The 10,911-nt window shown below is 30.8% G+C and overlaps 1 protein-coding gene across 1 annotated transcript; it reads left to right on the forward strand.

Annotated features, from left to right (window-relative positions):
• Positions 1–1,305: 1,305 nt before the first annotated feature.
• Positions 1,306–10,074, forward strand: LOC143058161 (uncharacterized). Its single transcript, XM_076231624.1, has 5 exons — positions 1,306–1,689; positions 2,443–2,660; positions 3,367–3,511; positions 4,148–7,631; positions 9,156–10,074. The coding sequence occupies exons 1-5, from the start codon at positions 1,410–1,412 to the stop codon at positions 10,072–10,074; spliced, it is 5,046 nt and encodes a 1,681-aa protein (XP_076087739.1). The 5' UTR covers positions 1,306–1,409.
• Positions 10,075–10,911: the final 837 nt, after the last annotated feature.

The raw sequence follows: 10,911 nt of genomic DNA on the forward strand, positions 1-10,911 counted from the left end.
GATACGAAATAAATCTCAAGTATAATAAGATAAAGATAAAGTATTAATCATTGAAAATTCAATTGTGATTGAAAAATGGAAAATTATCGTTTATTGTTAGCATGGTTAGATCCAAGTCACGTGCACTTTGCATGATGTTTATAAAACTGGATCGACTTCGCTATGCTGGCTCGTCGTGTTGCAGAATGTAAATTATTGGAAATATAAACGTCATGTCCTTAAATAGAAATAATAAAGAACTGAATGATGAATAATTTGTGTGCTTCACAATGGATCTAACAATTTCTAGTCGAAAACTTACCGAACCAAGTTGGTGTTAACAAGTTTTTAACTTCTATTAAATGGCTGCAGTCTGACTTCAAACGACCATAATTAGACATAAAGAGGGCGAAAAAACTTATAAAAATCTCGAATTTAATTTGTATATCAAACACCTCCATGATGTTTAAATATACTATGTTTGGTTTCAAATCTCCATGCTTTGTGTTTCAATATAGTATCAACAATGTAAAAGTTAGCCAATGGTTAGCTAAGATCCTTTAATCATAAAAATTTGTTTTAAAACCCAGTATATAGACATTGAAATATGTTGTTTTTTTAACTTGCAGAGACCCTTGTGAATTGGATGTTTCAGACAATGACAACAACTTTGTAACGTCAACTCTCTTAAATTTGTTATAGGTGATACAAATATGAAGAAGAGGTATGATTGCCAATGAGACATATCTCCACAAGACACCAAATAAATCATAAATCAACAACAATAGGTAACTTTACAGCCTATGAAATTCAACCAATAAAAAAACGCATACCGCATAGTCAGTCATAAAAAGCACCGACATACCAGTAACAAATGTAAAGAGTTCTAACGAGAAAGCTAACGGCCTGACGTATGTATGAAAAATAATTAACGAAACCAAATATGTCATACAGCAACAAAGGAAAACAAATAAACTACAGGCACCTATCTTGGCACAGACACTTACGATAGGCTACACTATTCCTATTATATTCCTATTGTTACAATTCTATCACCACACATTACTCAAAATTGTCACTTATTTCTCACATCAATAGAATCATTCAGCCTGGAAAGCACATCCTGATTATTACAGAGATGTGGTTAACCGAGCCCCGAAATAGGGATACGATCTCTGTAATAACCAGGATGTGCTTTCCAGGCTGAATGATTCTATCGATGTGAGAAGTAAGTGACAATTTTGAGTAACTTGCGGTGAAAGGATTGTAACAATAGGAATAAAATAGGAATAGTGTAGCCTATCGTAAGTAGTACATTTATATCATAGTGCCTCGATTAGTTATTTATTTTCGTCTTTTGATCGATATTTTCTTTGCAAATTGAGAAAGCTGTCATGTGATAACAATGTAGTACCGGAACTTATTTTAACATGTTATATTCTTACTTCGAAACAGAGAAAAAATACGATAATCTGGATTATACTGGATCAAACATCATGTCGGAATCAGAAGAGATTAATTATTTGCGGATCATCAGTCTGCTGTATAAAGTTGCTCCTTCTGCCGTGAGAGTAAAATTTGACGAAGAGTTTCATCCAACAAATGGACTTGAGACAGCTTTAAAGCAAGACAAATTTAAAGTCTTAGAACCATTAAAAAGAAAGAGAATCATTAACCAGATCCAGTGGGATTTATTGTTTCCATCGTCAGGTGAAATTAAATTCAAGTGTAAATGACCAATATGGAGATAACAGTGTTGTATTCGAAGATTTACGGAAATCTATTTCCAATTTGGTGGTCGCAAATCAAGTTTTACTGGGAATTCATTATTCCTATTGTTACTAATTATAACGTGTACCGTTTGTTTCACTAATTTATAAAATATGAAGAAACTACGTTCATTAGAGCTGTATACATCTTGATCGAATTATTGATAAAAAGCAAAACTTTAATACTTTATGGACATGGACAAGTTTAGAACATTTTTCTATCATTATAAAAGAAGTCCTACTTACATAGGATTCAAATGTTTGGCTTTTAGCGTTCCTGATGAAGGTAAATTCAGAAAAGCACTTCGGCTCATGGAATTATTAAACGTGTTGCTTTCCATTTTTTATAAACTTGTTTTGTTAAGTCGTCAGCTTTCAAATATTCTTAACTGTATATTAAAATTACTTTTATAACGTTTTTTTTCATCTCATACGTAATCAAATACTATGTTGATGAAAAGCACACGTGATTTTAACATAAGATCGGTCACGGAAAATATTCACTTTCTTTTACTGAAATAAACTTAATGATACTGTTACACACAAAAACATCCACTAGTTTAAAAAAAACAAATTAAATCAAAATATTGATCATAAAAATATAAAAATGTCTGCCAGACCTTCCTAGACACATATTTATCAGAATCGCTACATATTGATGTGTTTTATCATTTAAAGTATTTATCTTTATCAGGCACTGTCACTTCAAAAAAGTTTGACTTGACATTGATGATCTGTTTGATTCGACACCTCACGCCAATACAGATAGGAGACATTTTACCATTTCCGAATGATGTAGGTGACGGGGCAGATCTGTCCAGATTGAAATACTACAGAAACATGTTTGCACATCATGATGCTTGGACGTTGACAAATAACGATTTCGAAACATACTGGAACGACATTTGCCAGGTAACTTCGTTCATAAACATTATTTAACAAAATAATATCACTAGAAGAACAATTTGTAAGTCATAGCAAAACTATAAAGACATTCAATGATCTAGAGGAGAAACCGTTTAAGAAAAGTTTTCTTTTGTTTTCTATTTAGCTCAATAAGACCCGCGATCATCGACGATCGTTCTCGTAACTTTGTCCAATGTAACTTATATCATGTTGGTGTATATGTGTTCTGTTTGGTCGTAAAACAATTTTTATTTAAGGTTGGCCATTTTGTTAAACTGTTTTGCTAATAACATATTGACATAATATACGGCAAGCATCTTACGAAGAAATATTTATAGGAACACTGATACATAATAATAGTTCTTAAATTATCATAGGAATTATTGATGTAAGTGCACAGCAGTCTAAGACATGCGATAGATGCGTTTTGATTATTTTAATGTTCCTTAAATGGTATAATAATTCGATATAGGGCGAGTTCAATAATCCCAGGCAAAAAAGATCACTCTTCACTTTTTTTATTTGGTTGTCAAAATGTTTTTACTCGGGTGCTACAAATGAGGAGAAACGCCCGATTTTTTACGCCCTTCTGGTTTTGTAGCTTATATTTGATGATAGAATTGGCTGTCTCAACTCATTGAAATGCATTTATAAAACGAAAAAAAAGAAAAACGTTTTGCTCAAAATGTTGTATCATGTGTTCTTCCTGCAGGCTATTCTAAATCTTGGTGGACCACAATTTAAACAACGTTGTGAAGACCTAAAAGATCGGATACTGAATAACAATGATAAAGAAATACTGGTAGAACTACGAAATTCACAGAAAGAGTCAAGTCAAGTTCCAAAAGCATTACAAAGTAAGCGAAGTATTGACAAACAGCTATCCGAATTGAGTGTGTTACTACTTGGTATATCTAAATAACAAATTTCAAAAATTACAAAAATTTTACCAAACTAATGATACTCTAGGATTTGTCTTTCTCAATGTTTTAGATATGCCATGGTCATTATGACTTTTATACTTTAAGTTAAATAAAGTAAACATGAAAATATTTTATGTGTCTACAATATTTTTCTTAGACACTTCTGTTTGATAGATATTGCCGTGTAATGTTTTCACCAACCACATGGTACATGTAGTATACATGAACTCGAAGTTGGATGTACTTAAATGATGTTCCGTATAAGTGAATGAAGGTGCTCGGTATACTTGAACGAAAAGGAAAAGGAAATATATGTAATCAAAGTCGAAAAGACATCTAGACAATTAACTGTTTATAATACAAGATGTTGGCATTTGTCTAAACGATTAAAAGAAAAATTAACGAAGTAGCTGTCGTAAGATGGTTTTTAACTATCTCCTATCTGTATTTCAAAATGTAATATAAATATGTTGTTTCTGCATTATATGTTTCATTACAGTTTTAATCATTTTTTTTTTAATTTTGTTTTTGTAAACGTTTCGGATAAATTGGAATCTATTGTGATTACAGAAATCCACGAAGATTTGATATACGAATGGGGACAGGATGATAATAAGGTTGTGAAAACCAGAGCTATCAGTCGTATTGAAGAACTTCTCAAAACTAAAGATGTAATTGTAGCGGTAGGTTCATCAGGATGTGGGAAATCAACCGCAATTCACCATGTCGCCCTTCGGCTTAATTCACAGGAAGGTTATTATATTGTTCCGGTCCACTATCCCGAAGACATTATTCAATACTGTGAACCGAAATATAAACAAGTGTTTGTTATTGGTGATGTTTGTGGGAAATCAACAATAGATATTGGACTCGTCAATCGTTGGAAAACATGGGCAACCAATATACAACAAGTGATTGAGGATCACAAGATAAAAATCTTATTATCATGCAGAAAGCACATTTATCTTGATCGTTCATTTGCAGGTGTAGAACTTTTGTCGAAAACAGCCTGTGATCTTGTTTCAAGTTACAGGCTAACAGAAATTGAAAGAAATCAAATAGCAAGTATTTACTTAACAGAGAGTGAGATAAATGCTTTAAAACAGTCACGGCTAGTGGAAAAATTTAGCTTCTTTCCTCTATTATGTTCCCTTTATTCAAAACAGAAATTAACCGGTGTTCAGAATTTCTTTGCTAATCCGATAAGTGTTATAAAAAGTGATTTGGACTTGTGGAGAAAAGCCACTGATCAAATAACATTGGCCACGATGAGTCTGTTCATTGCCTTTAATAATAGTTTAGATGAAAACGTGTTATCAAGATCACACGATACGACAGAACTGTTGGAATCAATATCAGACCATTTTTATCTTAAAGCGCGTTTTTCAATAAAGGTCGTCAAGTCTGAATTACACAAGCTCGAGATGTCTTATGTGAAGAAAACAGTATCTACCTATAGAATACTTCATGACAAGATATATGATATTTTTCTAGCGTTTTGTGGGGAACATTTCTTTGACCTGGTTCTTGAGGTAGCCCATAGAGATGTAATTTGTGATAGATTTGTATTAGAATCTATACAAAATGAAAACCAAAACCTAGCAAAGGAAAACATTGTTATAACTGTTAATAATAAAGAGGAGGACAATTATTTTTCACGAATTTTGAAAGACATTCAAAATCAAAACGGTTTCATTAAGGACATTTTTCTTAATAGGCAGTTCAAATGTTTTACTTTCCGCAATAAATTGTTCCAATACCTTCGACATAAAGTCGACATTAAGAGCATATTACATGATGTGTCAAGTGAAGATTTATCAAACATGCTACTATCGATGACCCGTCAAGGTTATTGGGATATGGTACCAATTATGTTAACAGAACATGTAGATGTAAATGTTAGGGACTGGAAAGGTACTCCTTTGTATTTTGCTTCTAAAAAAGGAAACGTCGACATTGCAAATTTACTATTACGTCATCAAGCTGATCCTAATATGAAGGGTTGGTTAGAAGTTGCGAGTGAAACACCGTTACATGTTGCTGTATACACAGGTAATATTGATGTAGTACTTTTACTATTAGCTCATAATGCTAATGCAAATATAACTAGAAATGTTTCTGCTTCTGGTTCTGGTTATACAGAAACCCCTTTACATATTGCAGTACAACAAAAGAACGAATGCATTGTAAAATTATTGTTAGACCATGGAGCCGATTCGAATGTCTTTGATCAATGGAATAAAACACCGTTATATGAAACCGCCAGACAGGAGAGTCCTAATTTAATTATGTTACTATTAAATCACGGTGCTGATCCAAATATTGGTCAAAAAGTTTGTAAAAATACACCTCTTCAAGTAGCATGTACAAAGGGTAATATTGATATGATAAAAATGTTGTTAGATTATAAAGCAGATATTAACATAAAAAATGAGGAAGGTGAAACACCATTATTTCAATCAGTTGCGAAAAACCATACAGATATTGTTAAATTATTATTAGAATATAATTGTGATCCTTACATCTGTAATAATCAAAATATATCACCTTTATTTGCTGCATCTGAGAAAGGGCATATTGATATTGTTAGATTATTATTAAAATATAGCTGTCGTCCTAATGCATGTAAGAATATATCACCTGTTCATACTGCATCTTCTGATGAACACGCTGATATAGTTAGATTATTATTAGAACATAAATGTGATCCGAACATCTGCATGATCTGTAGTGATAACAGTATATCACCTGTAATTGCTGCGTCTAAAAATGGCCATATTGATATTGTTAGATTATTGCTACAACATAGTTGTGATCCTAAGATCTGCATGATCTGTACTTTTCTGAAAATATCAGCTTTACTTGCTGCATCTGCAAACGGACGTATTGATATTGTTGAATTATTATTAGAACGTCAAAGTGATCTTAACATCTGCAATGTTAAGAATATATCTCCTTTATTTCCTGTTTCTGAAAATGACCATAGTGATATTGTAAGACTTTTGTTAAAGCTCAACAATGAATCAGCTGTATGTCTTAATTCTACGAAGGAACATACTAATAATGTTAAATTGTTCTTAGAACGCAAATGTGATATTAATATTTGCAACACTAGAAATGAATCAGCTTTGTTCATCGCTGCTAATAAGGGGCATACTGAAATAGTGAAATTATTATTAGAACACAAATGTGATCCTAATATTTGTAATGATATAAAAGAATCACCTTTATTTATTGCTTCTAAGAAGGGTTATGCTATTGTTGTTACACTATTGTTTGAACACAAATGTAATCCTAATATTTGTAATTATGAAAAAGAATCACCTTTAAAGAAGGGTTATGCTATTATTGTTACACTATTGTTTGAACACAAATGTAATCCTAATATTTGTAATTATGAAAAAGAATCACCTTTATTTATTGCTTCTAAGAAGGGTCATGCTGAGATAGTGAAATTATTGTTAGAACACAAATGTGAACCTAATATCTGTAATCGGAAAAAAGAATCATCTTTATTTATTGCTTCTAAGAAGGGTCATACTGATATTGTTACACTATTGTTAGAACACAAATGTGATCCTAATATTTGTAATGATATAAAAGAATCACCTTTATTTATTGCTTCTAAGAAGGGTCATACTGAGATAGTGAAATTATTGTTAAAACACAAATGTGAACCTAATATGTGTAATCGGAAAAAAGAATCATCTTTATTTATTGCTTCTAAGAAGGGTCATACTGATATTGTTACACTATTGTTAGAACACAAATGTGATCCTAATATTTGGAATATTAGAACAATATCACCTTTATTAATTGCTTCTAAAGAGGGTCATGCTGATATTGTGAATATATTGTTAGAACACTTATGTGATCCTAATATTTGTAATGATAGTATAGAATTACCTTTCTTCATTGCTTCTAAAGAGGGTCATGCTGATATTGTGAAATTATTGTTAGAACACAAATGTAATACTAATATTTGTTATATTAGTAAAGAATCATCTTTATTTATTGCTTCTAAAGAGGGTCATGCTGATATTGTTACACTATTGTAAGAACACAAATGTGATCCTAATATTTGTAATTATAGTAAAGAATCACCTTTATTTATTGCTTCTAAAGAGGGTCATGCTGATATTGTTACACTATTGTTAGAACACAAATGTGATCCTAATATTTGTAATAATGAAAAAGAATCACCTTTATTTATTGCTTCTAAGGAGGGTCATGCTGATATTGTTACACTATTGTTAGAACACAAATGTGATCCTAATATTTGTAATTATAGTAAAGAATCACCTTTATTTATTGCTTCTAAAGAGGGTCATGCTAATATTGTGAAATTATTATTAGAACACAAATGTAATCCTAATATTTGTAATTATGACTACGAATCACCTTTATGAATAGCTTCAAAGGAGAATCATACCGAAATAGTGAAATTATTGTTAGAACACAAATGTGACCCTAATTTTGATAATTATAGAAGAAAATCACCTTTATTTTTTGCTTCTAAAGAGGGTCATGTTGATATTGTTATACTAATGTTAGAACACAAATGTGATCCTAATATTTGTTATTATAGTAAAGAATCACCTTTATTCATTGCTTCTAAAGAGGGTCATGCTGATACTGTAAAATTATTGTTAGAACACAAATGTGGTCCTAATATTTGTAATAATGAAAAGGAATCACCTTTATCTATTGCTTCTAAGAAGGGTCATGCTGATATTGTTACACTATTGTTAGAATACAGATGTGATCCTAATATTTGTAATGATGAAAAAGAATCACCTTTATTTATTGCTTCAAAGGAGAATCATATTGAAATAGTGAATTTATTGTTAGAACACAAATGTGACACTAATATTTGTAATTATAGTAACGAATCACCTTTATTTATTGCTTCTAAAGAGGGTCATGCTGATATTGTTACACTATTGTTAGAACACAAATGTGATCCTAATATTTGTAATTGTTAAAAAGAATAACCTTTATTTATTGCTTCAAAGAAGAATCATATTGAAATAGTGAAATTATTGTTAGAACACAAATGTGATCCTAATATTTGTAATTTGAGAAAAGAATCACCTTCATTTATTACTTCTAATGAGGGTCATTTTGATACTGTAGAATTATTATTAGAACACAAATGTGACTCTAATATTTGTAATTATAGTAACGAATCACCTTTATTTTTTGCTTCTAAGAAGGGTCATGCTGATATTGTTACACTATTGTTAGAACACAAAATTGACCCTAATATTTGTAATGATGAAAAAGAATCACCTTTATTTATTGCTTCTAAGGAGGGTCATGCTGATATTGTTACACTATTGTTAGAACACAAATGTGATCCTAATATTTGTAATTATAGTAAAGAATCACCTTTATTTATTGCTTCCAAAGAGGGTCATGCTAATATTGTGAAATTACTATTAGAACACAAATGTAATCCTAATATTTGTAATTATGACTACGAATCACCTTTATTAATGGCTTCAAAGGATAATCATACCGAATTAGTGAAATTATTGTTAGAACACAAAAGTGACCCTAAGTTTTATAATTATAGGAAAAAATCACCTTTATTTTTTGCTTCTAAAGAGGGTCATGTTGATATTGTTACACTATTGTTAGAACACAAATGTGATCCTAATATTTGTAATAATGAAAAAGAATCACCTTTATTTATTGCTTCTAAGAAGGGTCATGCTGATATTGTTACACTATTGTTAGAACACAGATGTGTTCCTAATATTTGTAATGATGAAAAAGAATCACCTTTATTTATTGCTTCAAAGGAGAATCATATTGAAATAGTGAATTTATTGTTAGAACACAAATGTGACACTAATATTTGTAATTTGAGAAAAGAATCACCTTCATTTATTGCTTCTAAGAAGGGTCATGCTGATATTGTTACACTATTGTTAGAACACAAATGTGATCCTAATATTTGTAATTTGAGAACAGAATCACCTTCATTTATTACTTCTAATGAGGGTCATTTTGATATTGTAGAATTATTATTAGAACACAAATGTGACTCTAATATTTGTAATTATAGTAACGAATCACCTTTATTTTTTGCTTCTAAAGAGGGTCATGCTGATATTGTTACACTATTGTTAGAACACAAATGTGATCCTAATATTTGTAATGATATAAAAGAATCATCTTTATTTTTTGCTTCTAAAGAGGGTCATGCTGATATTGTTACACTATTGCTGGAACACAAATGTGATCCTAATATTTGTAATTTGAGAAAAGAATCACCTTCAATTATTGCTTCTAATGAGGGTCATTTTGATATTGTAGAATTATTATTAGAACACAAATGTGACTCTAATATTTGTAATGTTAGAGAAGAATCACCTTTATTTATTGCTTCTAAGGAGGGTCATGCTAATATTGTTGCACTATTGTTAGAACACAATTGTGATCCTAATATTTGTAATGATAGAAAACAGTCACCCTTAGGTTATTGTTAGAACACAACTGTGATCCAAACATCTGTACTTATAGAAACGAATCACCACTGTTTATTGCATGTAGGGGGGGGGGGGGGGGTCACTGATATTGTTGAATTATTGTTACAACATAATTGTGATGCTAACATTTGTAATGATGCAAAGGAGTCGCCTTTATTCATTGCTTCAAACTGGGGATGTATTGGTATTGGAGTTTTTGATAAAGGAATACAGTATGATAAGGATGTTCATCATAAATTCAGTGATATTGTGAACTTATTATTAGAACACCACTGTGATCATACCATTTGTAATGTTAGAAATGAATCACCTTTATTTGTTGCTTCAAAGAATGGCCATATCGACATTGTAAAATTATTATTAAAACACAATTCTAATCCTAATATTTGCACTGATACAAACGAATCCCCTTTATCTATTGCATCTAGATTGGGTCATACAGATATTGTAGAAATGTTGCTTCAATACAATTCTGAACATGGCATCTGTGATTACAAAAGAATGAATTCCCTTTGTTTACTGCTTCAGAGATGTGGCATACTAATGTTGTAAAATTTTTGTCTGTTTGCAACAGTAAAAACAGAAAAATATCTTCTTGTAGTGTAATCGCTGTTTTAATTTTATGTTTTATTATCATTGTACAGAAGGAAGTGTGAAAAGAGTGAAAATTATATATCTACAGAGTTAGATTCTTCAAAGTTTCAGCATTATCATAATTATGTTATGCATGTTATATATGTTTGCATATGGCTGAAAGTATTGATATATTTTTATACAAAGTTGTATACTGTCTAATAAATCCAGTGTGTGGTTGTTTTGTGTTTTGTGTTTTCTTTT

Source organism: Mytilus galloprovincialis, chromosome 14 (assembly GCF_965363235.1).
Source record: "Mytilus galloprovincialis chromosome 14, xbMytGall1.hap1.1, whole genome shotgun sequence".
In the NCBI taxonomy this organism is placed as follows: Eukaryota; Metazoa; Mollusca; class Bivalvia; order Mytilida; family Mytilidae; genus Mytilus; species Mytilus galloprovincialis.

Bases quoted from the DNA above. Each gene is read 5' to 3' on its own strand.
- LOC143058161 (XM_076231624.1), top strand. From the start codon at position 1,410: ATGTTATATTCTTACTTCGAAACAGAGAAAAAATACGATAATCTGGAT. The intron at 1,690-2,442 runs GTGAAATTAAAT...TATCTTTATCAG, and splicing joins TTTATTGTTTCCATCGTCAG to GCACTGTCACTTCAAAAAAG. The intron at 3,512-4,147 runs GTAAGCGAAGTA...TTGTGATTACAG, and splicing joins AGTTCCAAAAGCATTACAAA to AAATCCACGAAGATTTGATA.